The sequence below is a fragment of the Pezoporus occidentalis genome, unplaced genomic scaffold (genome assembly GCF_034315485.1).
Source record: "Pezoporus occidentalis ecotype Australia unplaced genomic scaffold, CSIRO_AGI_Poc_V1 ctg6, whole genome shotgun sequence".
NCBI classification, from domain to species: Eukaryota; Metazoa; Chordata; class Aves; order Psittaciformes; family Psittacidae; genus Pezoporus; species Pezoporus occidentalis.
The window spans coordinates 9,190,700-9,210,055 of record NW_026915943.1 but is presented as its reverse complement, the minus strand read 5'-3'; the positions used below and the strand labels follow the sequence as shown (position 1 = coordinate 9,210,055).

Genomic DNA, 19,356 nt, shown 5'->3' with positions numbered 1-19,356 from the left:
AGGCCGGGGCCGGACCCGAGGGGTCGGTAGCTATCGGCACCGGCGGAGCTGAGCTGCTCTGCGGGAGTCATTAACGTGGAGCGCTACAAGAGCGGCCGCCTTCCCTCCCTGCTCCAGACCCACTCTGACAGATACACTCCAGATTTCTCTCTTTCACAAAATGAGGAAGCCATCTCTTTACTGCTGCCATATTTATTCTTGACTCTGATAATTGTACATAATTAAAAGCGTTTAAAAAAATCAGCATTTGTACTGTAGAAAGGTTCAGCTGTCACCACAGCTTCAGTCTCTCCCGATGAGGTGGGTCTCCTGGGGCCTGTCGATGCGGAAGAGCAGCTCGGCGGGCAGGAAGTACCCCAGGTACTGCACGCTGTCGGGGGTGGTGTCCTGATGGTAGTGCCCTCCTTCCCCGTGGTGGCTGAAGCAGTGGGTGTGCTCCACACGCAGGTCAAAGCCCTGTCACCATAGAAAGGCCCGTGAACACATATCCATGTGAACAGTATTCAAAAGTCCTGGGGTAGCCTCTCCTAGGTGCAGATTTCCACAGCTCTCAGAGCCTGCTCCAATTATTAAGCACTGAAAATTTGCAAGATGCTTGTGAAACTAATGAGACAAAAGAAGAGGCGCTGTACAAAGCCTTACCATAGGACATCAGAGAGTTTAGAAACCCTGAAAGCCCCCAAATTTTGGTGTCAATCTTGCTGAAATTTACTTTTTTCATCACAGACTGGTTTGGGTTGGAAGGGACCTTAAAGCTCATCCAGTTGCAACCCCCTGCCACAGGCAGGAACAGCTTCCACTACATCAGGTTCCTCCAAGCCCAGTCCAGTCTGGCTTTGAACACTGCCAGGGATGGGGCAGCCAAGGTTTCTCTGGGCAGCCTGTGCCAGCACCTAAGCACCCCCACAGGGAAAAATTTCTTCCGAATGTCTAATCTAAATCTACCCTCTTTCAGTTTAAAGCCATTCCCCTTTGCCCTATCCCCAACCTGCCTGTGTAAAATACTGCTCTCCAGCTTTCTCATAGGTTCACTTTACATATTGGAAGACTGCTCTCAGGTCTCCCCAGAGCCTTCTCTTCTCCAGGCTGAACAACCCCAAATCTCTCAAGCCTGTCTTCATAGAAGTGCTCCAGCCCTCTATTCCATTTTCATGGCTCTGTCCAGTGATAGAAATGATAGGCTTGTATTTCATTACACCACCCCTAGGCGTGGTGGTATATACAATATTTACAATGTGTATATACAATGTGTATATACAATGTGTATATACAATGTGTATATACAATATATACACACTCCTGTTCTTAAAAGGAAAATCACATCCAAGACAAAATTCATTACAAGTCTCAATTTACACTCAGAAATGAGAAAGACTCACTGGATCTCTGGAAACTATTACTGGCTGACAAATCAGTGGAGCCTTCATTTCAAAGAATTTGAGCCAGTTGTTCACATCTTCATCGGTATTCAGAGGACAGGCAGAAAATTCTGGAGGCTACAGCAAAATAAAAGCTTTGTAAGTGAAAGGAAGACACTTGTCTCAAGATACCTTTTTTCTAACAAATTTACCTCACTTTTCCCCTCTCCACAATTCTACTCGCATTTGTTCTTATATAATCATAGAATGGTTTGGGTTGGAAAGGACCTTAAGATCATGTAGTTCCAACCCCCCTGCCATGGGCAGGGACACCTCACACTAAACCATGTCACCCAAGGCTCTGTCCAACCTGGCCTTGAACACCACCAGGGATGGAGCATTTATCACTTCTTTGGGCAACCTGTTCCAGTGCCTCATCACCCTCACAGTAAAGAACTTCTTCCTTATATCTAACACTCCCCCTGTCTAAATTTAAACTCATTTACCCCTTGTCCTATTGCTACAGTCCCTGATTCTTGACTAAAAGCAGCCCAGTAGTGGCCGATACCGTGTTTCTGCTAGAAACAGAAGTGATCAGAATATTGCTTCTTTCATTGCACAGGATAACTACTGAAGTGAGGATTCTCCTCCTGGTACATTTTAGAAGCTTGGTTACTTGGTAAAAAAAAGTCTATTGCTTCTTATAAGTACAATTTCATGTATTTAATTTTACAGGAGTTCTGCAGTTCTTTAGGTGCCTACAGATTTCAAAAGCAAAGATGATGGTATTAAGGCTGAGTAATACTTTTGCAACATCAACTCCTTACTTTAATGCACTGCTTATCCTAACAGTTTATATATTCATTTAAAAATAGAAAAAAAAAGTCGAGGCACTAAGATGTTATACCCTGATTTACACATCTGTTTTCTGATGGATAAAGAAAGTTATCTGAATTGAGAACAACATACCATAATGTGAATCTTGGCTTTCCCCTTCTGAATGATAAATGTACCACCCATCCCAACTGGCTTTTCTCCATACTGTTTCTCTAAAATTTGTCTCAGACAAGACACAAAGTTCAGTTCCCCAGTTCTTCCATTGGCTTTTACTTCAATGACCTGGAAAATAAAGTTAATTTGTCACTGCTGTCTCAGGCTGCAACAGTCTGCAAAGATCTGTGAAAGCTGCTCTGAAGCTGTTCCAAGCTTATAAACCAAGAGGAATTGTTGAGAATGTGTTTCCCTGCAAGTGCTGCTCTACTTGCATCATTCCAGTACCTGACCAACTCTCCTTCTTGACTGTCTGTTTGTTTAATGCTGGCTTTGCCTGTGCTTGAGTAAATGACTTACTGCCCAGCACCCTTACATGAGACAATGATATAAGCAACCCCTTTATGTCCACCAGCTAGCTTCCACTCTGTTCTCAAGAGTTATAAAGAAACTGTTGGGAACAGAGAACACTGCTCAGTTTCCATGCAGCTGTCAGGTTTCTGACTCTGCCCATACCTCTTTGCACTAGCTGTGTTCAGGGAAGCACTTCTCAAAAAAATCAGACAACTGCCCAGAGCTGATTTACACAAGTGCATTGTACAACCATTACTGTAAATCACTGCTACATTGGACTGGATTTGGATGGATGATTTATGATGGAAGAGCTCAGTAAACCAATACTTATAAAAAATCCAAACTCCTCTCTGTCTCCACCAATTCTTCCTCTTGTTCACTGACATCAGTTCCTTATATTTGGATATTCATTTTACAAAATTACTACTTTATTATTATCACAGACAACCAATGGGAGAACATTGAATTGTAAGTTTCCCTTCAGCCACAAAACTCCACAAGCAAAGTCACCTTTGATCCAAGTACACACCTTACCAGGTTGGCCTTCACTGGCATAAAGGTTGGCCAAGAGCCCAAACTCACAGTCAGTGTATTTACTGCTGTACTTCTCAAGCAGGCAGCCTTTATCTGCAGGATTTATCTGAGCAACATAGCTCCCATTTACAGCAGGGTTTTTTTCACTCTTAGTTTGAACAATAGGGATAAGCTGAAAAAAAAAAAGACCACGTAAGTGTAAGTCAGTAAGAACATGTAAAGAGTCAGTCAAATGAACAGAACTCACATAAATGGAATTTAAGCTTTGGACCATGATCCCAAGTAATAATATCATTCGTCACCTAGATCTGTCTCTCAGAATGAGGTCTGTAGTAGTAAGAAAACTGCACTAATGTTATAATATAATTGAAAACTCCAGAAAACAGTCTTACCTTTTCTGTACAGCTAAATTTAATGTCATGTGAAGATTAATGGTACTGGTAAAGAAAGGAAAAAGTCTAATGATTGAGATGTGAGGCCTGCACGCAAGTATTGGAATTCTATGTAGTGCTTTCTCAGTGTACAGTAACAACCACTATTATAATGGCCCAAATTTAATGCTGACATGGACTGTCCCATCCACCAATAAATATATCACGAGGAGATGGCAAGACCAGAGGTTTACGTTTGGAAAGACTCTGACAGGAGGCATTTTTGTCTCCCACTTCTCCTGCAGGTGACCATTTTGTTTGTGGCATCTTTAAAATTTACAAGGTAGAACAAAGCCACCCAAGAGGGCAAAAACCAGGGAGTATTTCAAAGGCATTTACCAGCAACTTTGACAAAGCATTTCTAAATCTTGTCTTTAAATCCTCTGATCAGGTCAGTTTCAAAAAATCACATTTCTTGCACTCTTCACAGTAAAATGAAGATAGGCTGAGAAAGTTGGGGCTATTCAGCCTGGAGAAGAGAAGGCTGTGTGGAGACCTCATAGCAGCCTTCCAGTATCTGAAGGGGGCTATAAGGATACTGGGGAGGGACTCTTCATTAGGGACTGTTGTGATAGGACAAGGGGTAACGGGTTCAAACTTAAACAGGGGAAGTTTAGATTGGATATAAGGAAGAAGTTCTTTACTGTGAGGATGGTGAGGCACTGGAATGGGTTGCCCAAGGAAGTTGTGAATGCTCCATCCCTGACAGTGTTCAAGGCCAAGTTGGACAGAGCCTTAGGTGATATGGTTTACTGTGAGGTGTCCCTGCCCATGGCAGGGGGTTTGGAACTAAGTGATCTTAAGGTCCTTTCCAACCCTAACTATTCTATGATTCTATGAATCCCATACTTCCTGGGGAATTACAAGCTAAAGATTAAGCTTTATTATCTCAGTAGTGTGCACCTTATTGGGTGGCCTTCGTTTGAATTCTTGCTAATGTGTTTTATGTGCTTTTGGCATGAATGGTGTTTATTAAATGTTTTGTTGTAAATGGGAAATACCCATCGTGGTATTTTACTATTATGATACTTCCATGAATTCATTGAGAACTATCACACTCATTTACTGACCTCAGCATTTACTCCAAGAACCTTAAATGAAACAGCTCCAGCTCCAAGAATGAAAGCTCCAGGAAGCTCTATGTCCTTTGCAACTGTATTTAGATCATAAACCTGCAAAAGAGAAACACTCCTTTGATTTTGGTGTGGTGTTCTGATTAGGAATTGCCATTCTGTTCACTGTAACCTCTGGATGCATTTAATTCACAAGGCCCTCATTAGTATTTTTGATAATTAGGTTGAAAACAGTTTCTGAACAGCACAACATTTGGTAGTAACAAATCAGGTACATGTCCATTTGTTTTCTGAAAGGTGGAGTCTGCCTGTATGTTCCCCTGCCATTCCACCCAAAACCTGAATTACTGTTTTTATTGGAATTTGTATTTGTGTAAAACAAGTCAAATGGAAGGGAATATCATACAGAGACAGATGGGGTGAGGTCTCAGAAAGGAGGCATGATATTCTTAGAAAGGGACAGTTATGCAAATACAGTGTTGACCTGAAAATGCAAAACCAGCCAGGTTTTAGAGGGAATCTTGGCCGTGACTTGAGATCACAGCCATGCAGCAAACCACATATAAACATGCAGACAAGCCTCTTGTTTAGTAGTTCCTTCCATGGCTGCTACCACAGGTGGTATGTTTCCAAAACTGTCTTGTATTTGAGGGCAGGAGAAGATGAACCACCAACCATTTTTGCTATTTTTGCTATGATGTGTAAGATTTTGTGACAGAGTCTATGTTTAACACACATCAGAATCAATCTCATAAACCATTGAAAGTAAGTCTTATCATATTCATTAGTCCTTAGTTTTGTTTATATTTCTACAAAATATTGCTTTTCTTTTGACAAATGTAGTAAACCCCACAGCCACAGGAAAAACTCACTTTTTCTTTCTGTGCAACAGGTATGAGGTAAGGAACACCTCCCACATCTGCTATCCTAGGTTTTCCGCAGATTCCTGCAAAGATACAGCTAGTTAGCTTGGTAAAAATACTTTCCCTAATAATTTTAAATGAGCATGCAGTCTAACCCACCAAAGAACTGCTTCCTCAAGCTTCTAAACCCCTTTGAGAACACTATTTCCATAGCTTGCTTACATAAAGTGTTACACTAAGGCCGGGTTGGACAGAGCCTTGGGTGACATGGTTTAGTGTGAGATGCCCTGCAGAGAGGTTGGAACTTGATGATCTTAAGGTCTTTTCCAACCCTAACTATTCTAGGATTCTAGGAGTCTATGACATTAAGTCATAAAATGCTTCACAGTAGGATTCAATTTAACACCTGTTATTAAATTAACGTTCTGTGAAGCACAAAAGCATTATTACAGGGGGCAACAACTGCCATTCATCAGTTCTCCATTAAGACACCCTCACCACACAACAGATACCCCCAGTAACACTCCACTTGCAAAATTCCAGCAAAGCTGGATGTCCAGCTCTTGGGACAATTCATTCACTTATTTGGATGCATTTTAAGAAGTGATGAATCACCTTCTGGAGGTGTTTCTTTCAATACATTGATGACAGAGGGAACTCAGATGAGTAGCACAGCTGACATGTCTGTCTTCCAAGCAGCTAATGTCAGAGAAGATGAATGCCACTCAGAATAAGATGGTTTTACTTCATTGGCATACAAGAATGACAAGAATTCAAAAATGCATGGAAGTGTAACTCCTTAGATTCAGACAGTGATTGGCATGGGCCTAAGGAATTTCTCCATCTGGAGGATAACAACTTAATTTCAAAACCTTTTCAGTGCACTAAATAAGGCTTATGAAATCAGTGAGCATTGCAATCACAGGTTAAGAAAATTACAACAAGTACTTGGTAATGACTTGTCCTTGTTCATACATCAACTAGGAATCAAATCCGGAAATAAAATGTAGCCCTCCTCTCATGCATACTCTTTATCTGAAAAACAATTTAAGCTCTCCCAAAATCTTTAGAAGATCAAAACCAAGTAGGATCACGTAGAAAGAACTGGAGAAGTCTTTGTGGAAGACAGGAATGTGTGGTTACCTTTGGCAGGAAAATCGAAGGGTTCCTGAGTCAGATCAGGGCAGTCTACAACAGACACTTGAGCATCAGCAAAGTTTTCTTTGAGCCCTTTCTGCAAAACTATAATAAAGAATAATGGCAAAGTTATTGACAATGAAAAATTACCAAGAGTTTGACAAGTTGCTAACAATAATAAATACACCTGTTTAGGGATTATTTCAGCAAGATACATTAAAGGACTTATACTGATCCTAAGTAACTCCATTAAGTATTACTGTCCGTAGGCACTTGTTGCCTGAATCAAAGCTTCAGAGAAGAGCAAAAGCTTGTAAAGGTAATTGTGTAGCTACCACACTAATTCATTTTATGAACTTTAAAGACCTTTTAATTGAAATACAATAACTGACTACTCCCAGTAGCACTAGGAACAACACAATGTGAAGTAACATGGGTAAATTTAAACCGCACTCAACAGTGGGTTTGCTTCACAGGAGCAAACAGTTGTAACCACAGTCAAATATCATGAAAGAGCAAAGGAGGCAGTAAGTTTTAGCTGAAGTGACAATCAGTTCTTTAAATATACTAACTAGACTGTCTGCAATAGCTTGATTATAATCTCAGGCTGTCTCTGCTCTCTGGAAACTTCTGCTGTCATGGGTCTGTCACATTTACATTCACATGGAGATTTTTCTGGCAAGTGCCACTGTCTGGTTAAGACAGATAACGAATGGTACTGATGATAATGAACAGCTTCAAATCTGAACTTTTGGTTTTGCTTCATATCAATGTTTTTAGGCTCAGAACCTGCAAAGTCACTCAAGCAACAAGGAGGATTCTGACTTACACAAGTGCACTCTTTGGAAACAACTTCCAAACCTTAACTGAGTGTGTAAATGCCTTCACATCCACTGCTTCAAATAACATGTCAAAAGGTCTGAGTTCTTTCATGCCTGGGGGTCTGCTTTGACAGATGTCTTGAACTAAGGAACAGAAAATCCAGTCTGTTGTCTCAAATCAGGCAGTTCCTTATTTACTCAGGACTCTCCTGTGACTTTGTTTTCTCTAATCAGGATTTCAGCCATACTTTACTTCTTGGGAGCAGATTTACCAAGCTGTTGACCACAAGGGTCAGTAGAAGGTACTTGACAGGTCTCTCAAATACACCTCACAACCTTATGGCAAATGGAAAAGGACAATAAAAGGGCAGTCACTCCTCAAATGCTCCTCAAGAGCTGGACAGCAACAGAAGTCACAGCTTACAGGAGGTCCTCAGGACAAACTCAGGGAGAAAATGGAAAATTCTACTTTGACTCATTTTTTCCTACTACTGTTTTAAGCTGTTCTACTGCAAGTACCTGCTGTTCTCTGCAGACCCAACAGGTCTATAGCAACCTTGGCTTATTGGCCCAGCCTGATTGCTGCTGGGTGAGAAAAGCACTGAGAACCACACAGGGTACTGCTGGGACCACACTTCCTCAAAGCATGGAAATGTCAAACTGACACGGAGTTGGGAGAGCGGCACACTGAACTTGAGGACCAATCCTGATAGAAACAAATCCTTTTGTACATCTGCTGCAGGAGACAGACTTCTAGAGGGACAATGCCTTTATAACTCGGGCAAGGAAAGAAGTTCATGTTGGACCAAGTCACCTCCAGAGATCCCTTCCAACCTCAACCATTCTGTTATTCTGAGCACATTTTGAGGTGGTTTTGGAAAGAAAAACTGAACAAAATGTTTCCTGCAGCCCGGTTCTAAGGCAATCTACAAGAGAGGAGTCAACTAGGTTCAAGCAAGAGGACCTGCTGTGCTATACTGCATCATCAGCTGCATTTTGGGTAGTCCTGAAAAAGAAATACAGAAGGGTAGAGGAGGGCAGATGATCCCATACGAGTAAAGGAGTTCAATCTGTAACTGTTAAACTTTCCCAAATCTGCAAATACATGGACAGTTTTAAAGGGTTTGAAAGGCTGTTTGTGTGCTTGAATATCATTTGGGGCTCAGGGAAGAGTCAATGTTTGCTTTAAGGAAATAATAGCATATACAAACATAGTGCTTTTTACATCTCAGTATGTAAGAGCAGGAATATTCTGCATGTCCTGCACGCTGTGGAGAGGTTTTAAGAGCTTTAAGAGGTGATAAGAGCTTTAAGATTAAGTTTGAAGAGTACCTTAAATGCTGTTAAAAGTTACACGCTGCATGACTTACCCCCTGCAAGCTCCTCCAGACTTGGAACATGAAAAGCAAACCTTTCGACTTTGGCCATTTCCTAATGGGTGCTGATTTCTTCAGAAAAGTAATTACAATCTACCACCCTGCAGGAGAGGCTGATCTGCAACAAGGATAATAGTTTAAAGATTAAAACAGGCTGTTTTCAATGTTATACTTTTCAATTTCACACAAGAATAGACAACAGTAGAATTGCAGTTCTGCCATCAAAGCAAAGACTAACAGCTTCAATATTAATGTTAATTTTCTTACATGCTTTGGAAGAAGAGGTGTCTGTCAGCTCTATAGCTGTCTCAGAGCATTACACATGCTAGCCCTCAAGCTTGCAAGTGGGTGTAGGCAAAACACACCTTATGTTGAATCCAGTTCACGAAGACAGGTCAGATTCATCGGTGTCTTTTGCAAGCAGAGAGCCAGGTTGGTTTTGAAAGAAAACTGGGCTTCTTTGAGCACAGTGGCTGCCTCCTCAGGTCTTCCCTAAGTTAATGTTTACTTTTCCAGCACTGGCTATAGTGAACTTTCAACCTTAACTCTGCCATCATCCCCAATTGATTCTAGCCATGTGTTTCCCCCTTCAGAAGGGAACAGGCTAGTAGCAAAATAGAAAACAACAGCAGCAAGACCTGCAGTATCAGATTGTGTACAGCTACAGAGCCTGCAACAAAAAGTTTTGTTTGAATATAACTTTAGGAACCTCTTTACAAATGAACTATATTACAGTCAGCCTTGGAGCAGCAAAGTCTGCTAGTAGGGCCAACCACTAGCTTAGGGCAGAACAGCTGATTATACACTACCTGTAACCCAGCCACAGCAATCATTAACTCCTTAGCCATACGCTTGCTGCACACAACATAAAAATAAAATGAGTCCCACTTATCCAGACCTCAGGCCCTGGAGGAAAAAGCCAAAACCTCAATTACAATCCCAGACCTGACAGAGATTTTCTTAGAAAGGGCTGTGATAGAGAAAGATGTTCCTGTGTACTTTTAGCTTCTATTTTAAAAGAAGTCCTACTTAGGTGAGGTATAAGGAAGACGTTCTTTACTGTGAGGGTGCTGAGGCAGTGGAACAGGTTGCCCAAGGAAGTTGTGAATGCTCCATCCCTGGTGGTGTTCAAGGCCATGTTGGACAGAGCCTTGGGTGAGATGGTTTAGTGTGAGGTGTCCCTCCTCATGGCAGGGGGGGTTGGAACTAGATGATCTTGAGGTCCTTTCCAACCCTAACTATTTTATGCTTCTATGTTATGACTGTCAAAAATCATAACTTTCCTTACACCACTGGCCTCTCAAGTCTGCATAAAGGAAAAAAAAAACCTGCTGAAAAAAAAAGAAATAGAGGTGGGAGATCAGAGCAGTCACTTACATTAAGTCTTTAAACGGTAAGTTCAGCCACCCCAGTTACTGCTGTAGCAAGCAGCAGATAAAGGGAGAAACACAACTACCTGTGTATAGTAATTCTCATCTTAGTTGGTCTTATCCATCTCCACCGGTACCACCCTTCTCTGGCTGTGGAGGAGAATGTAACAGGCTGGATTGGTGCCTCTGGTAGAAGCCTACCATCAGGTGGAGTGAACCCTACTGCAAGACTTGCAGTGTGCACTCAAGAACACAAGAAAGAGAGCAGTTAGTCAGAGAAAGGAGGTGACAAGGTAACTGGTTGAAAAAGTCTCAAACAGACTAAGAAAACAGGCTAGAACTGCTGTGGTACAAAAGGCAGAGGCAAGACTTGGACACAGTTCACATAGGTAGGCTCAGATACAACACCTAGACCATCACCTGCTGTTTAAAGGACAGTAGTCAGTTCACCACAATCAAGAAAGGAGGGAAAGCCTGTGGGAAAAGCTTGAAGTACCATAATAAACCTGATCTGACTGCTAGACATTAGTCCTTACGGGGAAGGACACAGAACAGAAGTGCATCCACCCAAGCAAGTATTCACAAGGGAGTTTTTGTGGTGTGGGAGACAGAGAACCTGAAAGGAGACAACAGTTAGGATCCACCTTGGAGGGGTGGAGTGACACTGAATTACTACAGAAGGCTTTCAAAGACACAGCACAAATAGTAAAGGGACAGTAAGATTATTAGATCTGGGATGGCGCAACAAGAATGGAGAGGACAAGCATCTAAAAAGGCTTTAAAAGTCTGTCTTTTTGAGGACGGAAGAAGACATCAAAGAGTAGTCAAGGGCTGGGAGAGTGCAGATGAAACGGGAATCATGATACTAAGGCGGGAAAGGGTATGAAAACCTGTATTAAAACTAGTTTGGAGGGTAGAGGCAGAAAGGAAGAGTTATGTTCAGACTGGAGATGAGTCAAGATGGGAAGGGAAACAACGAGGAGAGGAAAAGTGCAAAATGACAGTCAGTGAGAGAAGACGGAATTAGCGATGCCACCAAGAGCAAAACACGCACAGATACAGCCGCGGAGGTTGCGTTCCTCAGCTGGAGCGACGGGAGGAGATCCCGCTCGCGGCAGGACAGCCGGGGCATCAGCTCAAGCGGCTGGGATCTGGTGAAGGGCAAGAACAGGCGAGACCGGGGTCCCTGGGGAGGGCGCCAGGGCAGCCAGGGGCAAGCACGGAGCGCTGGAGGGAGGGAACGCAGCAGCAAGGAGAACCGGACCCGTGCAGCGGTCCCGCACCGAGCGGGGAGCGCGGGAACTGAAGGAAAGCCGGGACCCCTCTGGGCCAGGCGGGGAGCGGCTGAAGGGGGAGATGGCCAGAGCCGCCCCACACCGCTCGCGCCTGCAAAAGCAATGCCCGAGGATCCCCAGCCCCGCACCCGGCCGCACGTACCTGCCCCGCCGCCACAGCTGCTCCGTGCCTCTGCCCGCCCCGAGCGGGGACCGCCCCACACGCCACCCCCAACATGGCGGCAACCTCACTCCATCCCCTTCCTCCCGCCAGCCCGCGCGGCTCTCGCGAGAGCTCGGCGCTATTTAAGCTCTCGCGCGGCCATTTCGCGCTCTCTGTGGCGGCGAGACGTGAGGTGAGAGGGGGAAGCCGGAGGGTTGTTCAGCATCCGCCGCCATCCGCGGCGCTGGGGCGACGGGAGCGGGTGCTGTGGGTGAAGGCGAAGAGTGGCAGCGATGGTATTGAGTCGTGCACCCTCGCCGACTGCTTCGTTTGCGGGGCCGGGCCGGGTGCGGCCTTCCGCGGGGGGGGTACCCCCGGGAGTGGACAGCGTAGCGGCCGTCGGTGCGGGGTGCGGGTGTCCGTGCCCTGTGGTAACCCGGCGGGTGCTCGTGGACAGAGTGCCTGCCGTGGTGGCGGCCTCAGAGTGCTGAGGGCAGTCGCGGTGTGCGAGGTGGGGGAAAGGGAGCGGTTTGTTAGCCTGAGGTGCTGGAGAAGTGATCGTTGCTCTTTTGAGAGACGTTTAAAATAGGCAGTTATATGTTGTTGTGCTTCTTTACGAAGGGACTGTATGGTGCTAGATGTTAAGAACAGAGCTGTAATAAAGGTGGTGGATATTGAGCTGCTGACTGTAAGTACCAGCCGCAGTCTGCATAGCTAGAGTGCTGTTGCTGCTCATGTACCTGCTTTGATGTTAGGCTGTTACATTGCTCGGTGTTGGGTTTGTCAGGCTTTGGGTGAACCAGTGCTGTCTGCAGTCTGTTTAGCTAGGAAAAGACCTTTAAGGTCTTGTTAACTACTGCCATGCACAAACAGCGCTACGAAGTGCACCACTGAACCATGGCCTTAAATGCCCCACCTACATGTCTTGACTACTTCCATGGTGGTGAATACATCAATTCCTTGGGCAGCCTGTGCCAGTGACAGCCCTTTCAGTGATTTTTCCCAGTATCCAAACTTAACCTCCCCTGGTGCAACTCGAGGCATCGCCTCTTGTCCTATCACTTGTTTGGCAGAAGAGACTGTCCCGCACCTTGCTACAACCTGCTTTCAGATAGCTGAAGGGAGCAATAGGAGCTCCCCAGAGCTTTCTTTTCTTCAGGCTAAACAACCCCAGTTCCTTCAGCCATTCCTCACAGGACTTGTGCTCTGCCCTTCAGCACTTTTGATGCCCTTCATGGGACTTGCTCTAGCAACTGGGTATCTTGTGATGAGGGGCCCAGAACTGAACATTCTAGATGCGGCCTCACCAGTGCTGAGTAGAAAGGGACAGTCCTTGCCCTGGGCCCTGTTGGCCACTATCTGATACAGGCCAGGATGCTTTCGACCGTTTTGGCCACCTGGGCACAAGCTGGCTCATGTTCAGCTGCTGTTCACAAACACCCCAGGTCCTTTTCTACCAAGCAGCCTTTCAGCCACTGTAGCATTGCATGGATTGCTGAGGCCCAAGTGCAGGACCCAGCAATGAGCCTTGTTAAACTTTATACTGTTGGCCTTGGCCCATTGATCCAGCCTTTACAGATCCCTATGCAGAGCCTTCCTACCCTCCAGTGAATCAGCACTCCCACCCAACTTGGTGTTGCCTGCTGACTTACTGAGGGTGCACTAAATCCCCTTATCCAAATAATTGATAAAGATATTAAACAGAACTGGCCCTGGAACTGAGCCCTGGGGAGCACCCCTGTGACCCACTGCCAGCTGGGTTTAACTCTTGTTCACCACCATTCTATGGGCTCAGCCATACAGCCAGGTTTTTTAACCAGGTAAGAATGCACCCATCCAAGCTGTAGGCAGCCAGTTTCTCCAGGAGAATGTTGTGGGAATGCTGTTCTTTAATGTCTTGAATTGGTTTTTAGGGCAAACAGAAACATGACTGATACAGATGGATCCCAGGCTTCTGGCGCTGATTGCCCTGATGACCAAGAGCTAATCAGCAGTCGGCAGGTAAAACCTCATAAAATACATGCATGGGAAACAAATACACAGATGGAGTGTTCAAGGCAAAGGAATGCTGCTTCTGATGAATCTTCAGATGAGCTTAACATACGTAAATCGTCAGCTGCTTCACCTGAGGTTTTGCTGGACAGCAGTGATTCAGAAATGTGAGTTTTTATCTCTAGTTTAGAATTTTTCATGTGAAGAACCTGTGTCATATATCACAAAAGTTTATATTGTATTGAAACTAAGTATTTTTTCTTGTTCTCAGTGACGTCTCTGTTGCTGGTGGCAGTGGGTACCATCCCAAATGTTCCACTGCCCCTGCAAAGCAAAAAAGGAAATCTGAGTCTTCAGGGCAACAAGCTGAAGCTGTTACAGGAGTGCCTGACAATGAAAACTCCTCAGATTCTTCTCTGTCCCCTCCAAGTCCACCAAAACCATCAGAAATTCCAAAGAGGCACAAGTCAAAATACGATTTGAAAGCCATTTTTGACTATCACTTCCGACGGAAAAAGTTTAAGACTGCTGCACGCCAAAAATACATGTATGGCCCAGAGAAGAAGAGGAAGAAGTCAAAATATGTGAGCACACAGATGCCTGTGGGGAGGCCAGCACTGACTGCCTCACCTCAGGAGCGAAGGAGAAGGCTTCTACACAGAGGTGATCAGTTCCCTTTTTTTAAAAAATATTATGGGAAGAAACATACTCCCCTGAAGATGGTTCTTGGCTATGAGGTGAGTCCTCTTATTTTGGGGGATAGATGTATTATTTATTTCTTTAGTCTAAAAATAGCAAGGTTAAATTGGCAGTCAGACATAGACCGGTTTGGGTTGGAAAGGACCTTAAGTTCATGTAGTTCCAACCCCCTGCCATGAGCAGGGACACCTTCCACTAGACTAGGTAATATCTCGCCTGATGTGTTTGTTACTTTTTTTCTTCAGCAAGCAGCTCTAAAGGGATATTTACGGTACATTGAAATGCTTAAATATGAAGAACATCTTAAAAAAGCTTTAAAAGATCTTCAGGCTAGTGAAGACTTGGAAAGAGAATGTATGATGGAACGAAAACACAAATACTTGGATGACGAAGGCCCAATTTCCCCTATTCAGGAGACAAAGTAAGTTTAGCTTTATATTTTTAGGTGGTATAAGACTTCTGGGGTTTTATACTTTAATATAGGTGCATGACACTCCATCCCAGCCCCCCCTCGCTCTTGATCTACCTCCTGTTCAGTGGTGTGGGGAGGACATCAGTTCTGCTTTTAGTTGTGTTATCTCAAGAACAGCATCCTGAAGCTAGCTCTGTCCTGGGCAAGCCAGTACAACCAACTACTTAGCACAGTTGAGGAATTCAGGAGGTAGTACAGTTGCTTGCATATGATGTTGGGACAGTTACAGGTATATCAAATTCAGTTCCTACTATCCTGTCCTTTATCATGGAATCAACTAGGTTGGAAAAGACCTTTAAAATCATGAAGTCCAGCCATTACCCCATCACTGCCAAGACCACCGCTAAACCGTGTCACTGAGGGCCTCATCTATGTGTTTTTTGAATATTTTGGGGATGATGGGCAGCCTCTTCAAATGCCTGATCACCCTTTTGATGAAGAAATATTTCCTAATATCCTATCTAAACCTCCCCTGGCGCAGCTTGAGGTCGTTTCCTTTTGTTTTACTGCTGTTGTGAGAAGAGACCACCTCCCACCTCAGTACAACCTCCAGAAGTAGCAAAGTTCTGTAGAATAAATGCAAATGAGCTCATCTGGACGCTGAATTCTTTACATGAGATGAGTACTAGTGAACCAGTCCTTCCTGTGCCACTTGTTGAAGCCATTGTGCAAAATGATTTTATCTCAGTGTTGAGAGAAACCTGTGCATGATAGTGGAATTTAATCTTGTTTCATGGCAGTATGGAGATACCATTAAGAAATATCATAATAGTATCATTAAGAAAGCTGTGTAATGTTGTTAGCTGAGTACCATCCCCTTGTTTTCCTGGTTGTATTTTGCTTGTTTTCTGGCTTGTTGACATCCTAGCCTGTTTGCCTGTGCAGTCCTAAATATCTCTATACTACTGTTTATGTCTGCCACTGAATCTTTATTCTGCTGCTGTCCTGCCAGTGCTGTTTGTGAGGCTGCAATTCTGCTGTAGAAACCATCATTTGAAAGCAGTCTTGTGTAGAAGTAGTAGTATTGTACATCGATAAGCTGTAGCATTGCCATACACATTAGGAGGTTTCTCTTAATAGAGGGGTTGTAGTAGGAAAATAGTTGACAGATTTTTTTAGTCCAGAGCTAAATGTAAAAGTCCAGAGCTTGATTTGAATTTTTATTTCAGTGATAATGATGACAGCTTGAATTCTGATAATCAAGAAGACCATGATGTCAGAATAGTGGTGAGTAAATATTCTTTCATTTGAGGAACTGCCTACTTTTTTCTTCAGTTAAAGAACTAGTAGATGATGCTTTGAACTGCCTACTTTTTTCTTCAGTTAAAGAACTAGTAGATGATGCTTTGAGTACTTAAATCTTGATCTTGGATCCAGAGTTAACTGTGGGAAACCTGTGAATCTTGGGTTTGTTAATCCGTAAGGGAGTTGCTTTGAGAGCCCACACTCTCCTCTTTGAAATAATGCTGGAATGTTTAGGAAATCCAGAATTCTCTGAAGAGTTCTTAAAAGTTTGCAAAGTTACTACCAAAATATTATCTTTTAAGTATCTCAGAACTAGTCTTGTGTATCCCTTTGTCTTATGTTTCTAGGAGAACAGCTCTTTTATTCTAAGCAGCAAAATCCCCAGTAAGAAAAAATCAAAGCCAGAAAAGAAATGTGCAAAATTAAGTGCTTGAAGTAGAGGAGGAAGATGACGGCACCTGAGAACTTTGGGCTTCTGTGGGTTTACGTTGGTGAACAGGCAAATGAGATGGCAGTGGTCACTCAACGTTGTCACATGCAGTTTAAGGTGAGTATATTGGGCTTGTGCCTGAGACAGTTACAAAACAAATAAAAGCTTAGCAAAAGCCAGGTTATAAGTGTCTTCTGTGCTGTCCTGTGTCAAGTGTATAATATCCATGACTCAGTGGCTGGTGATCTTGCTGAAATGCTCCTGCAGCTCAGCTTCTGTTAACCAGTGATTCACAGGACCAGACCAGTCCAAACCATTCTATGATTCTGTGAAAAGAAGGTCCAGATACTGTACACAGCAGCAGCACAGTGTAGAAAAGTATATTCAGAAATCATGTAGATGAAGCTTTCAGTGACATGGTTTGGTGGTGGTCTTGGCGGTGCTGGAGTAGTGGTTGGACTTGATGGTCTTAGTCTTTTCCAACCTAGTTGGTTCTATGGTTCTATGTTTACATGTACATCTACTGAAGTTACAAGGGACAGTTTGGACCCTTTCATAGCTGACATTTTCTCTGTCTTGAGGAAATGCAGGATATGCTGTGAAATACTTCAAGAGCTAAGTCAAGGTTGAAGATGAAGCTTTAAGCAGATCAAGTGCCAACAGTAAAAGCGCAAAGTGGTTAGTCAACTGGGACAAAAGCTTCTTGGAGAATATGGTTGATGCATTCAGATGATGATGAAATGGACTTGTGTGATTGAAGTTGTCTGTTCCATGTGAATAGCTTCTCAGAAAATTTCTGTGCTCCTGAATCTAATTCAATAATCTGGAATTAGAAGTTACCTTAAAATACCTGTAGCAGCACAGTGAATCTTGGATTGCAAGATTTTTCCCTCGCCCTCCTCTGTCCTGAATGAATTCTGATGTGTACATGACTAAGCACAAGATGGAAATTTAACAAGCATGGCCCCAGTTGCAGATATTCTCCCAGGGGTGTTTTAGGCAGTTGGGAATGTGACTAGTGAACGTTTAGTAATGTCTGAAGATGGCTGACTTGATGACAAGGCTGTCTTTGTAGCAGTGTCAATAAAAAAGTGTCTAAGAAGTTTACTTGTGAATCGGCAAGATTTAAAAAGCAAAGCTGATTTGTGTCACTCTTAATAACAAATCATTGTCAGCAGTAGAGCTGTTTAGCAGTTAAAAACAGTCTGCCAAACAGGGATGTTGTCAGGAAAAGATTTAATATCTGCTTGTTTAATTTCCTTCAAAACACAGTTGACAGTGGGAGGAAATTTACAGTAGGTGCTCAGTGTGATTATTAGAGCAGGTCAAGTTGCATTCCCTGTGCGCTTCTGTTAGGGTCCCAAATCTTTGTAAAGAAGGTTTGGAGTTTTCCAGTTGCAGCTTGGTAGCTCAAGGGAGTAAGACTGTAAAAACTACTCTTCAGTTGTTGGAAGATGACATTTAATACTGGTCCAAAATTAATGGCTAAATGTAACTCTTTCAGGGATCTACCTGAGAGATACTCTATGGCTTGAAAGACTCATCCTGGATCTAGGAGTGGGGTTCTTGCAGGGTAAGGTGTGTAGCAAGGTGTTATGTGGGGTCCTGCTCATTCTGCAGTTCGTGTGATGAATTTTTCTGTTCAACTGCTGAGTGACTCAGAAATGAACTAAATTTCAATTCTGATTAGAACTGGATGATAAATCACATGAAAATCAGGCTTGTCACAACTGTTACATTGCTTGCTGAAACATAGCCTTTGGCTTTAGGAATCTCAGTTGCTTGACCATATCTGATAATTTGAATTCCTTTGCTCTTCTTTATTCCAGTTCATGGTGCTTTTGGAGGAGGAAATGCCACTTGGTTTTCCTGATGTAAAAGGTAAGCTGTTAACTGGTTAACGGGGACAGCAGAGAGAAGCTCTTAGTCTTCCACTTACATCTCGTTAAAGCTGTCTAAATGTCTAAAACATCTTCCTGTAGGATGTTACAAAGTCTGTGTGGCTCCACGACAGCCTAGGAAGTGGCATGCAAGAAAATGCTGTGTAAGATTACAGGACAGGAAAACGTCTGTAACATGAGAATCCCTGAGCTAAAGCCGGGCAAGGAGTGAAACGTCACAAGAGCATAGTCTCTTCTTTGGCTGATGCTGTAGTGTGGGTGCCAGACTAGATAATACACCAGCTTGACACAGCGTAAGTCATTCTTACAGTGGAGTATCTGATACTGAACTCCTTGCCACAATTCCTTTGGTCCAGAGTGCACCTGTGTCTCAAAATAGAAGAGATGGTAGTGAAAAGTGACAGTTCCTAATGGTCACTGTATAGGAAACTGAGACATAGCTTCAAATGTAGTTTCAAAAGCAGTGGAAAACTAAAAGCTGCTGCATTCAGTCTGTTCCAGCACGTGTTCAGTTTTTGTCTGTTGCTGTAGACAAAAACCTGGAACCTAGTGCTTAGAAAAAAACCTTCTTTTGCAACCCACAGCTGATGAACATATTGGTTGTGTTACGTGTATGAAGGGACAGTATTTGCATGTGTTCAAACAGAAATTCTTTCAAATACTGATGAACCTAGGGCATGGGTTCCGTGTCACAGATCTGCAGAAGTGTAGCGCAATTACATCTATTTCTTTCCAGGCTCTGCAGATTGAGCACAGCATCTTTTGAGTGCTTCAGTTCTTATGGCTGTTGGCTGGTTTCTGATGTACAGCTCTGTTACTTGAGTGGACTCCTGTGGAGCACATTGGTGGAAGAGGTAAGTTTTGTGTTTCTGC

The 19,356-nt window shown here is 43.4% G+C and overlaps 2 protein-coding genes and 2 non-coding genes across 6 annotated transcripts; 3 read left to right on the top strand and 1 right to left on the bottom strand.

The window, feature by feature from the left end:
* Positions 1 to 161: 161 nt before the first annotated feature.
* CUNH11orf54 (chromosome unknown C11orf54 homolog) lies at positions 162 to 11,768 on the bottom strand. Of its 2 annotated transcripts, XM_062639371.1 has the most exons (10): positions 11,745 to 11,767; positions 10,844 to 10,923; positions 8,932 to 9,055; positions 6,747 to 6,845; positions 5,613 to 5,686; positions 4,738 to 4,839; positions 3,232 to 3,408; positions 2,328 to 2,477; positions 1,380 to 1,496; positions 162 to 456 (listed from the first exon to the last, which is right to left on the bottom strand). In XM_062639371.1, the coding sequence occupies exons 3-10, from the start codon at positions 8,987 to 8,989 to the stop codon at positions 283 to 285; spliced, it is 951 nt and encodes a 316-aa protein (XP_062495355.1). In that variant the 5' UTR covers positions 8,990 to 9,055; positions 10,844 to 10,923; positions 11,745 to 11,767; the 3' UTR covers positions 162 to 282. The 2 variants fall into 2 exon arrangements, with proteins under 2 accessions (XP_062495355.1, XP_062495356.1); XM_062639372.1 differs by lacking the exon at positions 10,844 to 10,923 and having other exon boundaries at positions 11,745 to 11,768.
* A 651-nt stretch (positions 11,769 to 12,419) lies between these two features.
* Positions 12,420 to 19,328, top strand: TAF1D (TATA-box binding protein associated factor, RNA polymerase I subunit D). Of its 2 annotated transcripts, XM_062639322.1 has the most exons (9): positions 12,420 to 12,432; positions 13,658 to 13,903; positions 14,008 to 14,473; positions 14,681 to 14,856; positions 16,077 to 16,134; positions 16,500 to 16,699; positions 18,087 to 18,155; positions 18,412 to 18,463; positions 19,220 to 19,328. In XM_062639322.1, the coding sequence occupies exons 2-6, from the start codon at positions 13,671 to 13,673 to the stop codon at positions 16,584 to 16,586; spliced, it is 1,020 nt and encodes a 339-aa protein (XP_062495306.1). In that variant the 5' UTR covers positions 12,420 to 12,432; positions 13,658 to 13,670; the 3' UTR covers positions 16,587 to 16,699; positions 18,087 to 18,155; positions 18,412 to 18,463; positions 19,220 to 19,328. The 2 variants fall into 2 exon arrangements, with proteins under 2 accessions (XP_062495306.1, XP_062495305.1); XM_062639321.1 differs by lacking the exon at positions 18,087 to 18,155.
* LOC134174421 (small nucleolar RNA SNORD5) lies at positions 18,202 to 18,273 on the top strand. Its single transcript, XR_009968637.1, has one exon. It is a non-coding gene; the product is annotated as a small nucleolar RNA SNORD5 (small nucleolar RNA).
* LOC134174420 (small nucleolar RNA SNORA40) lies at positions 18,983 to 19,109 on the top strand. Its single transcript, XR_009968636.1, has one exon. It is a non-coding gene; the product is annotated as a small nucleolar RNA SNORA40 (small nucleolar RNA).
* Positions 19,329 to 19,356: the final 28 nt, after the last annotated feature.

Excerpts from the sequence above, each read along its gene's own strand:
- TAF1D (XM_062639321.1), top strand. The coding sequence starts at position 13,671 with ATGACTGATACAGATGGATCCCAGGCTTCTGGCGCTGATTGCCCTGAT. Across the intron at positions 13,904-14,007 it reads GACAGCAGTGATTCAGAAAT|TGACGTCTCTGTTGCTGGTG; the intron begins GTGAGTTTTTAT and ends TCTTGTTCTCAG. Across the intron at positions 14,474-14,680 it reads AGATGGTTCTTGGCTATGAG|CAAGCAGCTCTAAAGGGATA; the intron begins GTGAGTCCTCTT and ends TTTTTTCTTCAG.
- CUNH11orf54 (XM_062639372.1), bottom strand. The coding sequence starts at position 8,989 with ATGGCCAAAGTCGAAAGGTTTGCTTTTCATGTTCCAAGTCTGGAGGAG. Across the intron at positions 3,409-4,737 it reads TTCTTGGAGTAAATGCTGAG|CTTATCCCTATTGTTCAAAC; the intron begins GTCAGTAAATGA and ends TTTTTTTTTCAG. Across the intron at positions 1,497-2,327 it reads AAGCCAAGATTCACATTATG|CCTCCAGAATTTTCTGCCTG; the intron begins GTATGTTGTTCT and ends ATTTTGCTGTAG.